Source organism: Dromaius novaehollandiae, chromosome 2 (genome assembly GCF_036370855.1).
Source record: "Dromaius novaehollandiae isolate bDroNov1 chromosome 2, bDroNov1.hap1, whole genome shotgun sequence".
NCBI lineage: Eukaryota > Metazoa > Chordata > Aves > Casuariiformes > Dromaiidae > Dromaius > Dromaius novaehollandiae.
Genome location: NC_088099.1, coordinates 423,957 through 445,817, shown reverse-complemented (window position 1 = coordinate 445,817; position 21,861 = coordinate 423,957). Strand labels below are relative to the sequence as shown.

The following is a 21,861-nucleotide window of genomic DNA, read 5'->3' as shown; positions in this document are numbered from 1 at the left end:
GGCGGCGAGGAGCAGAACGTCTCCCGCGGCCCAGTCTGTGCTGTCCTCCCTCGCCCCGCGCTGCGAGGCTGCCTGCCCCTGCGAGGAGGCTCCCGCCTGGGCTACGCGGTCGGTCCTGCCTCAGGGCAGCCCCCGTCTCCGGGGACTCATCCTGCTCTCCTCCTGCCCTAGGCCACCAACGGCGGAGGAGCCTTCAGCGACTACTCCTCCTCCGTGCCCTCCACACCCAGCATCAGCCAGCGGGAGCTGCGGATCGAGACCATCGCTGCCTCCAACACCCCCACGCCCATCCGCAAGCAGTCCAAGCGCCGCTCCAACATCTTCACGGTAAGTGACGCAGGGGCAGGACGAGCTTTGGGCTGAGCTTTGGCTGAGCCGCGCGGGCAGAGGGGAGGGGGGTGTCGGCAGCAGTCTCGCCCCCAGGTTTGCAGGCGTCAGTCTCCGGGGGACGGCGTGCGCTGGCCCGGGGGCCGGGGCGCAGCGGGGTGCCTGGGGGAGCGCTGCCCGGAGCGGCGGGCACACGCGGGAGGGAGGGAGCCTTCCCACATGGTGGGGACCGTGATGCCGAGGCCTGTTTTCTGCATGGGCGTGTGCACGGGCGAGTGCGTGAGAGCAAGCCGTCCCTTGCACCCGCCGGAGTGCCTGCAGGGCAAGCTGGTGTGCGTGTGCGTGGGTGAAGTGTGTGCATGCATGAGCAGAGCTCCCTGATTTTACTGGGGGGAGATTTTACTTCCTTCGGTGTGTGCCCAGCCCCAGCGACCCTCCGTGGTTCCCCTCCCTGGGGCCGCGTCCCCAGAGCGTGGAGCGAAGCTCCTGGTGACTGGGCACCCCGTCCGGCACCAGCTGTGCCCTGGCAGACGGAGCTGGGCAGAGCCAGCACGTGGCCCTGGGCCCCGCTCGCTGTCGTGCCCAAACCCGCGTCGGCGTGGCTCGAGCAGCGCGCCTGGGAGTTGCCGCGGGGCGTGGAGGGAGGGGAGCCGGGAACGGAGGTGCGAGGGAGCCAGCAGAGCCCTGGGGCCCCGGGTGGTGCGGGGCGTTTGCAGCTGCGAAGTCTGCCAGCCGCGTTGGAAGCCTGCCTCTTAGCACCTTCCCGCACCGCGCGCACTCCTCTTCGCCCAGTGCGCACACAGTCCTGCCCGCAGACCGGCCCTTGCTGCTAGCGCAGCCCCAAATCGCCCCTTGCTGTTAGCGCACACGTACTCCTAGTCCCCGTGTCTAGCGTAGGGATCCTCTGTTCCCCACGTAAATGTGCTCCTGTCCCTCTGGTTCCCAAATAAACGTACTGGGCTCGTGCCCGCTTTCCTCCCCGTGTAAGTGTGCTTTCCAGCCACCATTGCTCTCAGTGCACCTGTGTCCGCTGTCTGGAACTGGCCACCACAAAATCCTTGTACCCCTTGCACCATGTTGTCCTGTGTGAACAGCTGCCATTGCCCTGATCCCAGATGCATAAAAACTCGCAATATCCCCTACGCCATCTCCCTGTCATTGCACTATCGACATCCGAAACGCCCCGACTCGTTGTGCTCTGAGTGTGCCCATTTCCGCCAGCTTTCGACATCCTGGAAGCATCTGCTCTGGTGTCCTGAATGCTCTGTGCTCTCCTCACTGTTTGCATCTCCTGTACCTGCCCTGCTCCCAGTCCTCGGGATGCGCCCGGCCCCGTCCCCGTCCCCGCGCAGTGCACACGCGCGCCCCGGCCCCGGCCCCCGGCAGACAGGCCGTCCCCCGCCCGCCTCCTCACCGCACACGCTGTCCTTTGCGATGGATGCACTGCTCCTGACGCATGGTTGTCTCCTCACTAGCCCTTTCCTCCTCCGTGTGCTCGCGCCTGCCTGCGGATGCCGTCGGTCTCCCGCTGTCGATGGCCGTGCTTCCCGCTGCCCCCCGGTTCTGGCAGACGCTTCTCGCTCCCCGCCGTCTCTCTTGCTCGTGCTTGCTGCTGTGCACCGCTGCGCGGGGCGCTCATGCACGGCCACCGTCCTCCGCTCGCCCGCGCCCACGCCTCCGGACTCGCCGTCGGCTCGCGTTCACGCTCCCGCTGCTCCCGGAGCCAGCCAGTGCCACGCTCAGTCGCTCGGCTCGGGCACACGCTCGTGGGGGGGCTTGCTGTGGGGCTTACGCTTGTCTGCTGTGGACGTCATCATCCGTCTCGGGCTCTCACCTGCTCGCTCATCCTGGGCTCCAGCTTGCTGACGCTTGCTGCGGGGCTCGCCGTGCTCGTCCGGGGCTCGCGCTCGCTCGCCGCGGCGCCGGACTCGCGCTCCCCCGCTCGCTCCCGTGCTGGCGCACGTCCACGGCTCGCATCCAGCTTCACCCCTTTGGTGGCGGCAGCAGCAGCAGCTCCCGGCAGGGCTGATCCGCCACCTCCTCCCGCAGCGGGCAGGGCCGGCGAGGAGGGGCCGGGAAGGCCCCTTCTCTGCCCTTAGTCTTTCCCGGGCAGGCAGCGTGAGGTTAGCCAGCAGCCGTCCCCGCGCCTGCGCTGCTCGGGACCGCGGCGTGCCCCTCCCCGGCAGGGCCCTCCGGCACCGTCCCGGCACCGGCCGTGCTCCACTCGGGGAGCAGCCGCGGCCCGCGCGGCCACGCTCCGGTCCTGCGCCGGGTGCGCTCCCTGGAGCTTCCTCCTCCTCCTCCTCCTCCTCCTCCTCCTCCTCCTCCTCCTCCTCCTCCTCCTCCTCCTCCTCCTCCTGCTCCGCTCCTGCTCTGCGCGCTGCCCCGCTCCCCGCCCGCCCGCCGCGGCGCGGGGCCTCCATGCCCGGGACCTCCAGGTGGAGACCGACTCCGGCGGCGGCGATGCCGCGGTCCCCGCGAGCCCGGCCCCGCTCCCGCTGCGGCTCGCTGCCGCCTCCGCTGCACGCCCGGCGGCCCGTCTCCTCCGACGCCCCGCCACTGACAGACTCGTGTCCGCGTGCTGAGTATAACTTGCCAAACTCTTTATTCTTTCGATATTTGCAGATATGTGCCACTGTTTCCAACTTTTCATCAACAAAAAGGCCTTTCCAACTCCTTCCAAATTAGAAGATCCAGGTGGTTACACACGGCACCTCTGTACAAATTCTCTCACTTTTCATTGCCTCTCCAGGGCCGGATAAGGGATGGGCACTGGGATTGATCTAAGATTAGAGGCTCGCCCGCCCTCCAGCCAGCATGGGTCCCCCCCTCGGAGACACGCAGGAGCCTTTTAAATCCCCCCAATGTAAAGTCTAGGAAGCGCCGAGACGGCCTGCGCCTGCACTTTAAGCTGGGACGTTTCTGGGCCTGCTGGATGCTGTCTAGGCACTTTCCGTGTGCGGGGATGCCAGGCGGACGACCCTCCTGGGACGGGAAGACCTGCAGAGCCTCCGGGACCGGGGCGACAGCAGCGAGTGGAGCTGGATGGGCCAAAAGACGCTTTGCTGCTGCCCGCGGGAGCTGCTGTTAGCGCCTGCTGCTAGCGCTCGGCTCCTGCCTCCCTACTGCATCTCCTGCAGCCTGCATGGACTCCTGCTCCTCCTCCTCCTCTTCCTCGCAGCAGAGCAGCCATCTGTGTCTCTTTAGTTCTCCTCTCTTTCAATCTCTTTGTTTTATTCTGGGCCCGAGAGCGAGTGAATTGGTGTCCCAGGCGCGCGGGGCCGATGTCCCTTCCTAACCCAAAGCACACGGGGCGCTCCCGGACTGCGGGGGCGCGTAGGACGCCCCAGAGACGCTGCCGCTGCCCTTCTGCCATTGTTGTGATGCTGAATGTATTGGTTGTGCTCCATGCCGTGTATGACTTGATATTCTCCTCTGTCTTAAGCACTTTGAATGAGTTCTGCTCAACAGACTGTATATTTCATATTGTATTTATCGGAGTTTGCTCTCACCACCGCCGCCTTCGGGGGCTGGCAGGTTTTGCTCTCGACTCTCTAGACGTACGGTAGATATTTATTGTCCATGCTCTTTTGTAAGGGGCTGGTATCTCTGCCCAGTGACCTGTGCTACTTTGTATGGTGCAAGTGTGCTCACAGAATAAATCTGTTGGATTAGTAGAGGTGTGAGTTCCTTTCACTGCCTTAGCCTCCTGCTTCCATCCATGCTCCACCCGCATCCCATGCCACCTCTGTCTGTGCCATGTCCTGTGTGCCCCCGCGGGAGGGGGGCCCCAGGTAGCCCCGCGCTGCTAGGGAGCTGGAAGCCCGGGGGGGCAGAGGAAGGCTGGCCAGCAGACAGGTCCGGGGGGGCCGGGCAGGAGCGTCCCCCGCGGGGAAGGGCGAGACGCTGGCTGCTCCCCGCGCTGGGAGACCCGGCCCGGGGCAGAGCGGCCCGGTCCGGTCCGCCGGCTCGTCGGGGCGAGGGGGCTCTGCGCTCCCTTCTCCTGCGTCCCCGCGGCTAACGCTCCTGTGTCTCTTCTCTTCCAGTCTCGAAAGGGCGCAGACCCGGAGCGGGAGAAGAAGGTGCCGGAGTGTAAAGCGGACAGTATCGGCAGCGGGCGGGCCATTCCCATGAAGCAGGTTCGATCCTCCTCCCTCCCGCCCCGTGCGAGCGCAAGCTCGGGGCCGTGCGGCGGGGCCGTGCGGTGCGGACGGGGCGTCTTCCCGTGGCCCGGGGCGCGGGGCAGCGTCAGCCGAGCGGGTTGCAGGCGCTGCGGGGCAGCTGCACGCCCGCGGGGCTCCCCGGGAACCTCTGTCTCAGGCCCATCGTGCGTTTCCATGCAACGCTGCTGCCATCAGCTCCGTGCTCAGGGCGCGCGTGCGAGGCCACCCGCGTGCGTGCAAACCCCCGCGCTGTGCGTGCGTGTGTGCAAACCCGCGCTGTGCGTGCAAACCCCCGCTGTGCGTGCGTGTGTGCAAACCCGCGCTGTGCGTGCAAACCCCCGCGCTGTGCGTGCAAACCCCCGCGCTGTGCGTGCGTGTGTGCAAACCCGCGCTGTGCGTGCAAACCCCCGCGCTGTGCGTGCAAACCCCCGCGCTGTGCGTGCGTGTGTGCAAACCCGCGCTGTGCGTGCAAACCCCCGCGCTGTGCGTGCGTGTGTGCAAACCCGCGTGTGTGCAAACCCCCGCGCTGTGCGTGCGTGTGTGCAAACCCGCGCTGTGCGTGCAAACCCGCGCTGTGCGTGCAAACCCCCGCGCTGTGCGTGCGTGTGTGCAAACCCGCGCTGTGCGTGCAAACCCCCGCGCTGTGCGTGCGTGCGTGCGTGCGAGCTGGCCGGCGTGCGGCCGGAGCGGAGCAGAGCGGAGCGGCGGCGGCGGAGCGCGTTCCAGCAGAGGGCACGCGAGTCCCGCGCCGGCTCGCGATGCTCCCACACGCTGCTCCGCTCCCGCTCCCTGATGTGCTCCCTGGGAGGGCAGGGAGGCTCCCCGGTCGTGGGCAGTGCCCGGAGCCCTCCCAAACCGGAGGCAGGCACCAGCTTGCCCGGGCAGAGGTGCCTTTTGCTCCTGCCTCCCGGTTTCAGGGCAGCTCGACCCAGCTGGACCCCAGCGCTGAGGCTCTGCCACCCCGTGTCTGTCAGCTGGAAGCAGCGGGGGGGGGGGGGATGCCCGGCCCCCCAGCAGCACCCAGACGCACCAAGCGGTGTGGATTGGCCGGGTGGTGTTTGCACTAGGGGTTTGTGGTGCTGCAACACCGGCGAGACTAATCCGCGCACTGCTCCGCAGCGCCTGGCTGTGCTGCGCCTCCGCCTTGCACCCTGTGCCCCGATCCCCTCTTCCTCCCGTGGCCCCCCCCGGCCTCGCTCCTCCCTGTCCGGCTCCGAACTGCCGGAGCTGAGCTGCTGCGCGGGGGGGCCCGTCCGTCCCTGTGTCCCGGGAGCGCTGGACGTGGGACGGGCACCTGCGTCCCGTGCAGGTGCCACCTCTCCTGGTGGTGTTTGGTGCTGGGTTTCCACTGGGGAAGGAGGTCCCCGGGCTCACGTAGCCGTGCCGTGACAGGTCCGAGCAGGGCTGTCGTCCAGCGGCACCAGGATGGTGATGGGGACAGTGGGGACAGTGCTGGGGGGGGGCAGTGCTGGGGGGAGCAGTGCTGGGGGGGCAGTGCTGGGGGGAGCAGTGCTGGGGGAGCAGTGCTGGGGGGAGCAGTGCTGGGGGGAGCAGTGCTGGGGGGGCAGTGCTGGGGGGGCAGTGCTGGGAGGAGCAGTGCTGGGGGGGGCAGTGCTGGGGGGGCAGTGCTGGGGGGGGCAGTGCTGGGGGGGCAGTGCTGGGGGGGCAGTGCTGGGGGGAGCAGTGCTGCAGGAGCAGTGCTGGGAGGAGCAGTGCTGGGGGGAGCAGTGCTGGGGGAGCAGTGCTGGGGGGAGCAGTGCTGGGGGGGGCAGTGCTGGGGGAGCAGTGCTGGGGGGAGCAGTGCTGGGGGGAGCAGTGCTGGGGGGGCAGTGCTGGGGGGGCAGTGCTGGGGGGAGCAGTGCTGGGGGGGGCAGTGCTGGGGGGGGCAGTGCTGGGGGGAGCAGTGCTGGGGAAGCAGTGCTGGGGGGGCAGTGCTGGGGGGAGCAGTGCTGGGGGGGCAGTGCTGGGGGGGCAGTGCTGGGGGGGCAGTGCTGGGGGGAGCAGTGCTGGGGGGGCAGTGCTGGGGGGGCAGTGCTGGGGGGAGCAGTGCTGGGGGGGCAGTGCTGGGGGGAGCAGTGCTGGGGGGGCAGTGCTGGGGGGGCAGTGCTGGGGGGAGCAGTGCTGCAGGAGCAGTGCTGGGAGGAGCAGTGCTGGGGGGAGCAGTGCTGGGGGAGCAGTGCTGGGGGGAGCAGTGCTGGGGGGGGCAGTGCTGGGGGAGCAGTGCTGGGGGGAGCAGTGCTGGGGGGAGCAGTGCTGGGGGGGCAGTGCTGGGGGGGCAGTGCTGGGGGGAGCAGTGCTGGGGGGGGCAGTGCTGGGGGGGGCAGTGCTGGGGGGAGCAGTGCTGGGGAAGCAGTGCTGGGGGGAGCAGTGCTGGGGGGGCAGTGCTGGGGGGGCAGTGCTGGGGGGGCAGTGCTGGGGGGAGCAGTGCTGGGGGGAGCAGTGCTGGGGGAGCAGTGCTGGGGGGGCAGTGCTGGGGGGAGCAGTGCTGGGGGAGCAGTGCTGGGGGGGCAGTGCTGGGGGGGAGCAGTGCTGGGAGGAGCAGTGCTGGGGGGGGCAGTGCTGCAGGAGCAGTGCTGGGGGGAGCAGTGCTGGGGGGAGCAGTGCTGGGAGGAGCAGTGCTGGGGGGGGCAGTGCTGGGGGAGCAGTGCTGGGAGGAGCAGTGCTGGGGGGGGCAGTGCTGGGGGAGCAGTGCTGGGAGGAGCAGTGCTGGGAGGAGCAGTGCTGGGGGGGCAGTGCTGGGGGGGCAGTGCTGGGGGGGCAGTGCTGGGGGGAGCAGTGCTGGGAGGAGCAGTGCTGGGGGGGGCAGTGCTGGGGGAGCAGTGCTGGGAGGAGCAGTGCTGGGGGGGGCAGTGCTGGGGGAGCAGTGCTGGGAGGAGCAGTGCTGGGAGGAGCAGTGCTGGGGGGAGCAGTGCTGGGAGGAGCAGTGCTGGGGGGGGCAGTGCTGGGGGAGCAGTGCTGGGAGGAGCAGTGCTGGGGGGGGCAGTGCTGGGGGAGCAGTGCTGGGAGGAGCAGTGCTGGGAGGAGCAGTGCTGGGGGGGGCAGTGCTGGGAGGAGCAGTGCTGGGGGGGCAGTGCTGGGGGGAGCAGTGCTGGGAGGAGCAGTGCTGGGGGGGGCAGTGCTGGGGGGGGCAGTGCTGGGAGGAGCAGTGCTGGGGGGAGCAGTGCTGGGAGGAGCAGTGCTGGGGGAGCAGTGCTGGGGGAGCAGTGCTGGGAGGAGCAGTGCTGGGGGGGCAGTGCTGGGGGAGCAGTGCTGGGGGGAGCAGTGCTGGGAGGAGCAGTGCTGGGGGAGCAGTGCTGGGGGAGCAGTGCTGGGGGGGCAGTGCTGGGGGAGCAGTGCTGGGGGAGCAGTGCTGGGAGGAGCAGTGCTGGGGGGGCAGTGCTGGGGGAGCAGTGCTGGGGGGAGCAGTGCTGGGGGAGCAGTGCTGGGGGGAGCAGTGCTGGGAGGAGCAGTGCTGGGGGGGGCAGTGCTGGGGGGAGCAGTGCTGGGGGAGCAGTGCTGGGGGGAGCAGTGCTGGGAGGAGCAGTGCTGGGGGGGCAGTGCTGGGGGAGCAGTGCTGGGGGGGCAGTGCTGGGGGAGCAGTGCTGGGGGAGCAGTGCTGGGGGAGCAGTGCTGGGGGAGCAGTGCTGGGAGGAGCAGTGCTGGGGGAGCAGTGCTGGGGGGAGCAGTGCTGGGAGGAGCAGTGCTGGGGGGGCAGTGCTGGGGGAGCAGTGCTGGGGGGGCAGTGCTGGGGGAGCAGTGCTGGGGGAGCAGTGCTGGGGGGAGCAGTGCTGGGGGAGCAGTGCTGGGGGGGCAGTGCTGGGGGGGCAGTGCTGGGGGGAGCAGTGCTGGGGGGGGCAGTGCTGGGGGAGCAGTGCTGGGAGGAGCAGTGCTGGGGGGAGCAGTGCTGGGGGAGCAGTGCTGGGAGGAGCAGTGCTGGGAGGAGCAGTGCTGGGGGGGGCAGTGCTGGGGGGGGCAGTGCTGGGGGAGCAGTGCTGGGGGGGGCAGTGCTGGGGGGGGCAGTGCTGGGGGGAGCAGTGCTGGGAGGAGCAGTGCTGGGAGGAGCAGTGCTGGGGGAGCAGTGCTGGGGGGGCAGTGCTGGGGGGAGCAGTGCTGGGGGGAGCAGTGCTGGGGGAGCAGTGCTGGGGGGGGCAGTGCTGGGGGGGGCAGTGCTGGGGGGGCAGTGCTGGGGGGGGCAGTGCTGCAGGAGCAGTGCTGGGGGGAGCAGTGCTGGGGGGGGCAGTGCTGCAGGAGCAGTGCTGGGGGGGGCAGTGCTGGGGGGAGCAGTGCTGGGGGGAGCAGTGCTGCAGGAGCAGTGCTGGGGGGGGCAGTGCTGCAGGAGCAGTGCTGGGGGGGGCAGTGCTGGGGGGAGCAGTGCTGGGGGGAGCAGTGCTGCAGGAGCAGTGCTGGGGGGGGCAGTGCTGCAGGAGCAGTGCTGGGGGGAGCAGTGCTGGGGGGGGCAGTGCTGCAGGAGCAGTGCTGGGGGGGGCAGTGCTGGGGGGAGCAGTGCTGGGGGGAGCAGTGCTGCAGGAGCAGTGCTGGGGGGGGCAGTGCTGGGGGGAGCAGTGCTGGGGGGGCAGTGCTGGGGGGGGCAGTGCTGGGGGAGCAGTGCTGGGGGGGAGCAGTGCTGGGGGGAGCAGTGCTGCAGGAGCAGTGCTGGGGGGGGCAGTGCTGGGGGGAGCAGTGCTGGGGGGGAGCAGTGCTGCAGGAGCGCTTGCTCGGGAGGGCAGCGTGTTGAAGGAGGGCTCCGGCCGGGAGGGCAGCAGCACTGGGAGAAGCAAATGCTCTTGGCAGGGTTTGCAGGGGATCACACCCGGGCTCTGCTGCCAGTGTACCAAAGATTCACACGGCTGCAGCAGAAAGGGGCATATTCACTCGTGCCAGGCCATGTCCCTTCTCTCTCGGGAGCCTGGGTCCTTTTTTACCTCCCGGTTGGAACCTGGGATCAAGCATTTTTTAATGGTTTCCTCCACTGCTCGTGTTGCCGGGGTGCCTGCCCCCCTGTCCACACCGTTCCCCTTATTTCTGCGTGAAGCGGGCTGTCTGCGCACACCCCGCTTTGGGGACCGCGTGCTGGGGGTGACGAGCCTGCCCGCTCCAGCACCACCGGCGCGGAGCTGGGTGGCCCTGAGGTGCACAGCCCCAGCCCGGCCTCCGCGCCGTGCGTCGCGGCTTTCGGCCGTGGGGCAGCACGGGGGGTGAGGTGGTTTGTGGTGGCAGGACCTCGTTGCTCTCGTCTGAGTCGGCCCGTGGCACCGGGTGGGGGAAGCAACGGGCAGAGGTTCTGCAGTGAAGGATGGCTGGAAACAGGACGGCTGCGTCCTTGAGCTGGACCTGACCTCGGCCTCAAAGCCGTGCAGCCGACAGGCAGACTGGATGGCTCCAGGACTCTGATCCTTGGAGCATTCCCATGGTCTTTGGCTTCTGGACCTTTGGGGTTCCTTTTTCCAGGATTTCCCTTGAACCAGCAGGGCAAGATGCTTTTTTTTTTTTTTTTTTTTTTAGTGTTGCTAACTGGGCCTGACTTTGTCCAGTCTGCTGGGCTTGGCGGTATTTTGGAGGAATTATTAACCCTTTCCTTGCTGTAGGCAGAGCGGTGCTATTACCATGGTGAACAGATGAAGTACTGAGAAAGAGACAGATGAAGGCCTAGGTCTGCAAAAACAAGTGTGCACTTAATTTCTGTGGACTGCAAGAAGAATTAGGTGCCAGGTTACCTGACTGGTTCAGGGGCTAAGTGAAGTGACCAGTTTGTACAGCAGCACCTCGCCAGCAGGCCCTGGAGCGCAGTGTTATCTTCTGAGATCCAGATCTCTGCCAGTCTCAGGACTGGCACCTCTAATAGCCGAAGCTGCAGGGGTTGACTTTGTGCAGGAGATCCTTGCAAATGGTTTTCCTCTCCTTTGCAGAGGAGATCCTTGCTGGTTTTCTAGGGGAGCATGTAGTGATGAAAAGGTAGGCTCATGGCTCTCTCCATGCGAATGGTTTTCCCTCCCGGGCTTTGTGTGTTACACCATGCTGGAGTCGTTGGCCCTGGGGCGATGCTAAGACCACAGAGCACTGCTGTGACCTGTCTCCTGAGATACTGGGGCCCTCTGAAATTGCTGCCCTCCCACTGCTTGAATTAAACAGTTGTTCTACAGCTTCTTAGGAAGGCACAGAGCTTTCTTCCTGAAGGAAAAAAGAGGCCAAGATCCTCACTGAGGTCATGGGGTATGAGCTTAGTGTGTGTAGTGCAGTAGATCCAGACTAACGTCAGAGAGCTGAAGTTCTCCACCATCCCTGCTGTGCTGTCAGCCCTTTGCCAGGGCATCGCTCCAGGACGGGGAGAAATGACTTGATACCACACATGTGAGAAGGGGCAATGGCTTTTTGAGGCCATAGTTCCATACTACAAAGAATCAGGACGGGTGGTGATGTCTCTGCCCTCTCGTTTAGCCCTACCCTTTCTGGAAGATTGTGCTGATCTGGTTGCATGCATCTCTTCGAAGGGCAGCAAAGAAGCAGGGCCTCTGGCTAGATTTACTCTTCAGCGTTGTGATGCTCCTACCTTGCCATAAAGGAGCGGAGAAACCGGTCATTTTGAGGGCAGTGAAGTGACAAACAGTGTGCCTGGGTGCTTGGCCATTTTCAGACTGCTTCCCATTCCCCAGCATATGCACTGCAGGGAGAACGACAACAAATACTGCGTGTTTGGGGTGTTCCAGCCACTGATAGATAACCTTGGGAGCAGTTTGGTCCTGTGTTTGGCAGAGCAAGGCTGATGCATGCTTAAATTGCCTAAAGATAATCCAGGTCGGTTGGCGAAGTTGGACAGTTGTAGGTGGCCTGCAGTTTCCTTCCACGAATACCTGCGGCTGTGGTCGCTGCCACCAGTGCACGATCTCCTCCTGGGCCCTGCGGGACGAGGGCTGTGGTGCTGCCGACCGCTCGCGGCCTGGTTTGGCCCTCGGTGCTTTACGTTTCTGCAGAGAGCCGAGTCTGTGGCTGGAAAGGCTGATGCCGAGGTGAGAGGCTGGGTCAGGTGTCGCGGAAAGGAGAAACACGGGTGGAGACTTTGCTTAACTGAGAAGGGCTCCAAGAGGAGGTATGTTGCCCTAGAGATGTGGCTGGATCCTTATCTCCACCTTCTCCAGGACCACGGAGGACAACTCCTCTGGGCAACCTGTCTCCCCTCCCATCTAGAAAAGATGGAGATGCCCAGTGGGACAGATGAGTCCAGCATCATCCCGGCTGTGTTGGGGCGCTTTACGCCGAGGACGGCATCCTCCTCCCTCCGCCGGCTGCAGAGACAGCCCGTGCCCCTGCTGCTGGGCAGCTCTGTGCCCGGACTCAGCGTCCCTTCGCCGTCATGTCCTTTCGGTGATGCGCAGGATCGGAATGTCCTGCACGGAGGGGTGAGCTTCATCATAGCTGGACGCTTGTCTCTGAGAACTGGGTTAATTGGGCCGGGAGGCTAAGCTTTCCCAGCTGTTTTTTTTACTAGGAATAAACTCCTAATTGCACATGCACCAAATTCTTTCTGGGAATGCGGTACTGAATGCAGAGGCAGCCCGGGGCCCTCAGGTCCCCGGCCCAGCTCAGGTTGGGCCATTCGCTCCAGTAGGGCCCAAAGCGGGTGACTCCTCCTCCTTGGGAGCTGGGATCATGCTGGGAGCTTAGATTACATTTAAATTGCCATTTGCATTTTCCAATCAATACGCGACTTTACAATTAAGTTTGGTGTTAAAATTCTTAGCAAAAAGTGAGGGGAAGGGAGATTTGTGGAGTAAACGAGTCCTTTGGGGGCCATCGCTGCTCCCTGCTTCATTACGCTGCATATTGCTGCTGCTGCTTTTACTGAGCATCACCACAATCCGAACACAGCACAGAGGCAATCACACTGGCCGAGAAAAGGCAGGAAAAAAGAGGAAAAGTGGGGAGCGGAGGAAGGTTGGGCTCTCTTGCCTCTCGTCTCTGATATGTTCTTTCCTTCACGTATGACAGTCAGGAAGAAACTTATGGAAGAGTTATTTCTTGTAAATCTTTCCATGAAAAACAGGGTGCCTGAGGTGCAGCAATGCGCGTGTGTCGGCGTGTGCACGGTGTGAGCACGGTGTGTGCACGGTGTGCGGGGCGGCCGTGTGCGGGCCTGGGAAGCCGCGGGCATTGGGTGCCCAGGTGCAGCTACGGAGGTGCGTTGGGGTTTGTGTGCATGAGCGTCCCGAATACGTGCATAGAGGTGACGAGCTCTGCGGTGAGGATGAACACGTTTGTGGAGATACTTTGCCTCCCCTCATCACCCATTTTCCTGCATTTCACCCGGTTTTGTCCTCCTTGCCATTTCTCACTTTAATTTGAGCTGTTGTGGGGATCTTGCTCCGTTGCTCAGAAGACAGGAAAAAGAATTCTCTTGGTGCTGCTGGTCCAAATCTCCACATTTCACCAGCAAAAAGGAAAAGAAGTTGGGCTACAGAGTAAGTAACCTTGATGCAGTCAGCACAGCAACACCATTAAAACCTGGAATCCTCTCAGCATCTGTCTCCAGCCTCTTAATCTCTAATACGGCACTGAAGAACAAGTCTAACTGTCCCTGGATTCAGCTGTTTCTTGCAAATGTTTGGCCTTAAGCACCCTCTTCCCCCCCAGTTTTATTACATGTTTACTTAGCTTGTGTAGTTGCTCCCAATGTCTCAGGAAAGTTTTGGACTCTCATGCCTTCTGAGTTGAAAAATGAGCTGCTGGTGCTCGACTCTGTTTCCAGGCCTGGTTTTGCTTGTGTTTCAGTTTTTGAAGCTCCAGAACTGTGTGCTGAACTAATTGCAGCTGAACGCTTCTCTGCAGAAAAAACACATTTTGGGGGCTTGGTAGTGGATGCAGCAGTGTGAAAGGGTTGAAGAGCTCTTCTTGCAGCACCAACTTGTATCGAGTTGAAGACACATTAAGGAGAACAGGGGCAGCTAGAATTTTTGGGCTGCGGTACGTACTGGCAGATCAGTCTTTAGACGTTACCGGTTTTAAAGCCAGAAGGGATCTTTCCAGCCCCCCAGTAAGCCTTCCTGTACAACACCAGCCAGAGAATTTCACCCCGTGACTTTGAACCAAACTTGTAACTTCAGTCTGATCTGTGGCAGATTTGGTTGAAAGATAAATGTATAGTTCTCAAGTACAGAGAATCCCCCATTTATCTAGATTAGTTGCTGTAATATTAAATTAAGTGCAAACATTTTGAGCACTATGTGTGCCCTGCTTTTTTGTTTTGTTTTGTTTTGTTTCCTCTGGCTTATGTCTCTAATTTAAAGATTCTCTTTGGGCCTTACTGCAAAAGGCATGTTTCCAGGTCCTGAGTATCTTTCATTTTTCGGAGTGGCACCCAGATTTGGCTTAGCATCTATTAATAGTCTCGTAAATCGTTCCTATAAGGAAACGGTGGAGGTGGGGTTCAGACCGGGGGCCCCGGCCGCTGGCTGCCACGCGGCACCACGTACCCCTTGGCCTTCCGACCGACCGGCCGCTGCCTGGAGAACAGCTGACAGCAGCACAACGCACTTCTGGATTAGCCGCAGCCTCTTTCCCCGCCAAGAAACCAACCAGGGATGTAGGTGTGGGGCACGAAGGAGAAGCTTGGGGTGCCGGGGTGGCTCGGGATTCAGAGGACGTGGTCAGGTGGGGATAACGTGGTAGAGGAAGACTTTTGATGGTGCAGTTACAGGCCCGTGTTGGACACTGCTGTGAAACGCTACTGTGGAGTTACTCCGTAGAGTGACCATGGTTAACCGATACACAAATGGCTGAAAAGCCGTGCTCAGGGTGTTCAGCGGATGACTGTAAATGGTCAACTGAATGGGGACCCCACAGTCTGTCTTCGGTCTGGTGTCATGCGGTGCCTCTTCATTCGTCTTCCTGACCGGGGTGGTAGAAGAGATTAGACACTTATTAAGTGCGTGGGAGAAACAAGCTGGAAAGGCCGACAGGTTCATAGACAGGTCTGAAGTTCAAAATGCTCTTGATAAACCAGAGAACGCAGGACACGATTCTAAAAGGACAAATCAGAGGCTTTGTATGTGAGGAGGAATAATCATTTTCGTAGACCATGTGGGACATGTATGGCCTGGTGCTAAGAAGAAGATTTTGTCTGTAGTAGATGGGAACCAGAGTAGGCCCAGCCATATCCTGCTGTTTAAAAAATGCACGTTTGCCCAGTGTGCGTGGGAGTGTCGCGTCCCAGACACGTGAAGCAGTCGTGGCTCTGGGCGTGGGCAGGCCTCAAGTGGGCTGCTGGCTCTTGGACGCTGCACGCCGAGCGCTGGAACGGCTGGAGACCGTCCGGAGGAGGCTGGGCTAAGGCGCTCAGGAGCACGTCCTCCGAAGCAGGAGCGACGGCAAGTCCCGGGCAGGGAAGGCTGCAGGGAGACACGGCAGCAGTCTTCAGATCTGCTAAGGGCTGCTGCCGCAAAGGACGTGGGACTGTTCGCCGCGGTGGGGCAGGCCGCGTGCTGCCGTTCCATCGAGGGAGGTGTAGGAAGACACGAACAGATCTCTTGGGGGGGAAATGAACCTCGGTCGCTGGCAGCTTCTACAAGAAGGTCGGAGTGACGTGGACACACCGGTGCTGCTGCGTGGCCTCTCAGTGCTCTTCCAGCTGTTCCCCTATGCTAATGTCGCACCTGGAAGTGGTATCATCTGCCTTGTCCAACCTGATAGTCCTCCGTTTCTGCATTTCCAGGTTCAGTTACCCTCTTAATGGTAGTGTCAACACTGGGAGCTCAGAGCCTGCTTAGTGACGGTACTTTGCAGCCAGGAGAGCCAGCCCTGTGAGATGGTCTGTGGGTCTCTGTTCCTGAACGCAGGACCTTGTAGGCATTGCGCTAAAGTCCATACTGTTCTCAAGAGCCCCGTTTGCCGAGTGATCTGAAGCGGTTTGTGTTAACAGCCAGTCGCCACGATGATTTACTCCCTGCAGTTTCTGTGTTTTCTTCAAGTTTTCTCACTGTGTGTTTTCTTTCAGCTCCTCAGGTAAGACGTTGATTGAATAGCGTGGATCAAACACAGATTGGTTGGACCTCTATACAAATACTTCTTTGGGACATGGATTTGCCATTTATTTGTTTTCATTTATGGTTACATTTCGTGACCTTTGACTTGACTAGTTTTCACTCCATGTATTAATGGTCATAAGGATTTTATACAGTATTATTTTAATGGCGTGTGCCAATCAGCTAAAATCCTTACGGAAGTCTAAAAATGCTGTGTCAGCAGTTACCTTTGTCATCAGATACTGCGATCTTACAAAAAGTAAAATCGGACTTCTCTGATGACCTGTTTCCATGTCAGTTGGCATTAGTTATGCTGCTGTCCTTTCATTCTCTGCTGATTACTTGTTGTGTTGCCTTTTCCAGTTTTGCCCAGTAAAAGCATCAAACTAACTGGCCGTAATTACAAGGGTCATTGCTTTTTCCCTTGCAGATCTTGGCAAGGCACGAGCTTTCAGACTGCTTCTGTGTTTAAGGCATGTTAAAATCAGTGCCTTTTAACCACTGCAAAAGGAGCTCTTCAGCTAATTTTTTTAGAACTCTTGAACGCAAGTTATCAGATCTTGCCATCAAAATGCTTCAGCTTTTGCCTTTCAGTTTTAACTTTCTCTCCCTGTAAGAGTAGGAGGCCTTTCCTTCTCACACTGATCGCTCCCCAAGTGCTGAGCAGAACCGCTCCTGGGCACTTCTGCCTCTTCTGCATCATTTACTGTCAATTCCGCGGCCGCGGCCGCGTCTGCGCAGCACTGCTACCCGGCATCCCCGCGCGCCCCGCCAGGCCCGGCATCTCTTCTCTTGCGGTTCTCCGTCTTGCGAGTGCAACAGTCTCCAGGCAGTACGAAGGGGCCCCCAAATATGCCGAAGCTGGCAGGACAGAGATGCTCTGCCCAGGTTTTTGAGGAGATGCTGGCCTGGGGCCCAGATTTTTGCCACGTTAGGAACAGCCAGTCTTGATGTCTGTTCAGACAGTGCTTTTGGAGGGCCTGGGCCCAACAGTCGGTAGATCCAGCTTTTTCCCAGACTCTGCTTTTCTTTCATACTTTTGTCTGCCTGTTCCGTCCTTTTCTCCCTGCCAGCAGAATACTTGATGTTCTCTCCCCAGTCCTTGCTCCAGAGCCGCCGCATCTAGCTTATTGCCCCGTCCTTGTTCTCCAGGCTCTCCACTCCACTCTTACTCCCGTACCTGGTATGTCGTGGGCTGCTGCTGGAAGCAGATCTCCTGGGGAGTCAGAGTTGGGATGGGGAGAGGCTTAGGAGGTCCCGAGCTAGTCTTTGGGGTGCAAAGCTTTTTCTCTTTGTAGATGGTGATAAAGCAAAGAAGTCCGTCCCCAAATGGCTTTACCCATCCAGGGCAGCACAGAGCCAATGGAAAGTCACTGCTAGAGATTAAAGAGCCTAACTAAGCATTTGGGGAATAGGGGACAGGAGGTTGAGTTCCTGGGTAGTTCAGAGATGTGGCAGGATGACAGGGAAGGACCGAGCTGAGTGCTGGGAAATAAGGCAGATATAAGGGGTTCATGGGAGGAGATAGCAGTGGTTTGTGGACCGTTTTCTGTCTTGCTAGGACGTTTGTCTAAGACGAGCCTTGTGAGTGTCTAAGACGAGCCTTGTGAACATGAGTGTTGTGCTCCTGTGCTGTGCATGGGGTAAAGAGGAAGTCTGAATTCCCAAATCAAATGCTTTCGCTATGACGGTTGGTTTAGATCAATGTAAGTAAGTTCTGGGATAGGGCCATGGGAAAATGCAGGTTTTGGGGCATGGAAGCATGATTATTTTCAGGTCCGAGGTGTGTACCGTACCTGGAAATCGCAGGATGGGTCTGGTGTAACATCCTGATGGGGAAAAGCGGGTGAACCAGCTGCCCGGGACCTGCCCTAGCCCCTGAAATGTGTGCCGGGCACCCCTAAGCATCCCCAAGCAAGAATTACAAGCAGGCAGCAGAATGTTTGTCTTTTGTGAGTTCTGTATCTTGGGGCGTTACTCTGTCGGCCCCAGCGTGTCCCGGATTGCCGTTGCCTTGTCCATCCCTCTGCCTGTGCTTGTGGTGGTTGAAGATGGTCTGGGAGCACTGTGGTAACAGCTGGTGGTGGGACTGGTTTCTGCCTCGTGTTGGGGCCGTCCTTTAGCACAAGGAGGGAGAGGTTTGGGGCAGAGCAGTGTGATAGGTCCCTCAGAGGGTCTGGGGGTCTGCTGGGACGTGGAGACCCTCAGCCCCGAGAACGAAGCTGTCTGGGGAGGCATGCTGGGGTGGTGGGGTCGGGGTGCAGCCCTTTCCTGCTGGTCCCAGGGAAAACGCTGCTGGGAGGTCGGACTGGAAGGTATTTTCCTGAGTGCAGATCTTCATGTCTCTTCCAAAGCCAGTCTCGTACGAGGGGCAGCTCTGGAGCTGAGGGGGGCGGTGCCCGGACCAGCCAAGGCCTGAGACTCTTTACGCTTCTCTTTCAGGGCATTCTGCTCAAACGCAGCGGCAAGTCTCTCAACAAAGAGTGGAAGAAGAAGTACGTGACGCTGTGTGACAACGGAGTCCTCACCTACCACCCCAGCCTGCATGTAAGTGCTGCGCCGGAGCTGGGGTGAGGAGCAGGGCGGGACGGGGCAGTGTCCTCCGCCGTGTCGTGGCTGATGCCGCAGGCCCTCCTGCAGATGCCACAGCTGCGGAGTTGCCGAGGGTTGCTTGGAAAGGGTTTGGCAGCAGCTGGAAGCCGCTGTCTCTCCTTGCAGCAGGGCGCAAAGCAGAAGGTTCAGCACTGTCCTCTACAGGAGAGGCTTATTAAGCACATTTGGCACATTATTATTTACCAGAGTCTAGAGAAAACCTCTTCCCTCTCGTGAAAACCATCTCTGCAGTGTCAAACCGAGTGGGAAAAGCTCTGCTGCATAGAATTATGCTAAGTAAATGCATCTTTCTTTTCCGTTTCCCCTGCTCAGTCCATTAAAGCAGGGGTTGCTGCCTCCCTGCCTCTGGGGTGAGGAGCAGGCGGAGAACTCCTCGCAGCCATGTCTGATGGTGCCATTTGGGTGTGGAATAATTTTCCTGGCTGCTAGGTATTGGGTAATGGAGATGAGGTGCCTGTGCAGAGCCTGCTGAGCTGAGCTGTCACTCGATGCATCTCTGATCCTCTTCACTGCTTGGCTCAGGCACGCAGCTGCCTCCCCATTCGTCTCTGTCGCCTCCCCACTGTGGGGCTAATGACTTCTTCCCCGTTCCCTCTTGAGCACAGTTTGCTGCCGAGACAGCGAGCCACGGACAGACACACCTGTGGCACTGCAGACCACGGCGCCTTCTGAGCAGAGGCCGTTGCGTTCGCGGGAGAGCGTAGCGGTGGCTGGGAAGGGCAGGCTGTTTGCAGAGCGGTGTAGCGGGATGCTGGAAAGCTGTCTGGGACGAAGGAGCGAGGAGCGCTGGGCTCCAGCTCCTGGGCGCCCTCAGCGCTCCAGGGCCCTCGGTTCGTCTCTGAGCACCTCAGACCCATGGGTTTTGCAGTGCCCCGAGCCTCGCAGCTTTTCTCCTCGCTTCTGACCCTGTGGCCCCAGCTCACGGGCCTGCGGTACTCCGTCCTCCAGGTCATGGGCCCCTGCGCCTTTTAACCCTCCTAGCCTTAAACTTGAAAGCCAGTCGTTACATTTCCTTTCTGTAATTCACGGGACCTTTGAAAACAGTTTTTTCCTTTTAGTCTTTGGTCCCCGTACCACGTAATGTATTGTCTGGGTCTACATTTTCCTAACTTTGTAATCCCCTATTTTGGCCTTTATGGAGCCAAACTGGGAGGGAGTGGCTGCTGCCTGCTCAGTGTGTGTGTGTGTATGTGTGTGTGCGCGCACATGTGTACGTGCATGCTCGTGTGTGGGGGGAGTGTCACCTTTTCATTGGAGACCTCATAGGCCCTTGTTGCAATCAGCTTAGAGGCAGAGTAATTTCTGGGGTGTTGTTGAACTGCTCGGAACTGATGCTGCTACACGCTGGGTTTCTCTCCTCTTTATGCATTTCTTCCTTGGGGGTGATTGAGATTGATGTCACTACCTTTCCTTATTGCACTTCCTTCAGTGTCTCATTTCATTACTATATTTTCACAAGCAAAAATGTGGCTTGCTTCCACCTGATGCTGCTGGTGATCCACAGCCCGTTGCTAAGAAAGAGCCGAGATGGGCCTCTCCTACCTTAGACTACACTGAAAGCTTTGAACCTTGCACCCAAAATATATGTCATCCTAAACGTTTACCTAGAGCAATGACTAATTCCTGGGGGACTACAGGACGCACGGCTGCTGCCTGCCCAGCTCCGGCTCCTGCAGGGATGGGGAATCCTGCACACTCTCTCCTTCACGTTGCCGCCCTGAGAATTAGGACAAAGAGCAGTGACACCTACCAGCATGTTATTTTTTTCTGTGACATGGACAAACTCAGGCTTTGATGAGCTGTGTGCAGTTCAGATTACCAGAGGCCCCTCCTCGCCTTGCCTTCGCTCTGGCGTCTGGTTTGCACCTGCTTAGATGGGACGGATGTAGGAAGGCAGCCCGGAGAAAGGAGGAGTCCAGAAGAGGATGTCCCATCGTATCCTCCCCGTGGTGTGCCGTCTTCCACAGTGAGTCAGGAGCTGCTGCGGTGCTTTCGTCACCTGGTTTGTCTGCTGTGGCATCAGCCAAGTTTCCGTGTTCTTTCGCGGGGCATCACAAAGCCGAGCGTGAGGACTGAACAGCCTGGTCGCTGCTCAGACCTGGGCTGCTGGGGAGGGACACGTTTCCTTGCCACTTCCATCGCAGCAACAGCCGTCAGCCCCGCAGGCACGTAGTAAGGTAAGCTGCCGCCGAGAACAAGCGTACAGGATCCCCCTTCGAGGAGACACTCAGCATCCTGCCCTTTGCTGAGCTGTTTAGTCCCGGCTTCGCCCCTGCCTTGTTCGTGAGTCTGTGCTGCCGCGTGCCTAGGGGATGGCAGAGGTCGGGGTGCGGCAGGGACATCCCTGAGGACAGGGCCGAATGCTGAAGGAAGAGGACTTTTCACAGCCCGTGTCAGGACTGTTCAAGCCCCAGAGGGAAGGCCTTTTTGTGCTGCTTTTGCATTCGCACTGGCTCTTCCTTGGCTTGGTTCAGGGCAATTCCTGTGTAGGCATCTCTTCTCTTGCATCTCTTTTTCCTTCTGTCACAGCCTTTCCTGGGATGGGGGTAGGTGTCCCGTGGACTAGCAGCCCTGACATTCTCCTTTTCCTCCCGTAGCCCTATCTTCCCCAAACGTGTCTGTGCCCCCACGAGTAAGAACTACTTCATGGCTCTGTCTGAGTCCTACTTGTGCTATTATCCCCCAAAAGCTTCTTGACTGGGACAGTCATCTGTTGTTGTGTTTATCACTCTGCCGGTTTCGGGATCCATGTCGTGGCACCTCCATCCGCACCGTGAAGCTTCCTCCTGGGAGAAGGGCTGAACTGCCGGTCTGCAGTGACCGGCTGAGCAGAAGAGAGGTCATATGAGCTGCATCCAGCCTTGTAACTGAACGTGCCCTAATTCCCTGTAGAAAGTGTATCTGACTCGACTAACAGCGTGGACCTTTGCTTGGGTCTCTCAGAGCTGTGTATTCCTGCTTTCAGATGCCACCTCTGCCTCTTTGCTGGAACAGTCAACAGTTTTAGACTTTGTAAGCGAGATGAGTGGTGCTGGAGCTGCGGGTAGCGGCCCTGGCTGAAGGCAGCAGTGTTTGGGGTGCCCATCCCTGGATTCAGCACAGCTTTCCTTGGTGCCTCTGTATTTTTTCTTATCTTTATGTGAATGCGTTCAGCGAGAAGAAAAGAACAAGTTTTACGGAAAGACCAGTGTGGTTTCCTATCACTTTCCCAAAGCCTTGGAGAGTAAACGCTTCTGCTCGTGAGGAGCGCGAATGTGGTTCAGCCCAGCTTCGCTGGCCGGGCCGCGCTGTGCTGCGCAGAGCTGGAGAGGAAGCAGCTCCCATTTTGCAGCCAGTGGAGCCATTCACACAATCACCTTCTGTTAATTCTATCTGCAACATCAATTAAATTGTTTGTAGAAACTAATTGAATGTGGCTTAATCACACATCTTAATAGCTTTCCACGCTTTGAACTCGTTGTTAATTCCAGTAATAAAATGAAATGAGAGAACTGGCTGGGTAATTAGCGAGGAGGCTTGGGAAGAAATTGCTGTTTTATAGCGTGTAATAAAAGCAGTGCGCTGGTGACCGCTCTCTCCGGCAGGCAGCCGGCTAGCACAGCGATTGTGCTGAGCTGGGGAAAATCCCCCAGCCCCTTGAGATTCCCTGCCCAGGGGTGTCACCAGCTCCCGCCCAGCCAGGACCAGCCCCCGGTAGTGTTCGGTCGGGCCGGTTGTCTAGGGCTTGCTTGGGACACCCAGGCGGTGCGCGTGTCCGGATTGTCATT

The 21,861-nt window shown here is 60.1% G+C and overlaps 1 protein-coding gene across 1 annotated transcript in view; it reads left to right on the top strand.

Annotated features, from left to right (window-relative positions):
• Positions 1 to 21,861, top strand: part of LOC112992644 (arf-GAP with GTPase, ANK repeat and PH domain-containing protein 3-like) — a 105,503-nt gene that overhangs the window by 35,311 nt on the left and 48,331 nt on the right. The window contains exons 8-10 of the mRNA XM_064505529.1: positions 172 to 327; positions 4,374 to 4,466; positions 17,924 to 18,028. Of these exons, the coding sequence (XP_064361599.1) occupies positions 172 to 327; positions 4,374 to 4,466; positions 17,924 to 18,028 (354 nt within the window). The remainder of the gene's footprint in view (positions 1 to 171; positions 328 to 4,373; positions 4,467 to 17,923; positions 18,029 to 21,861) is intronic.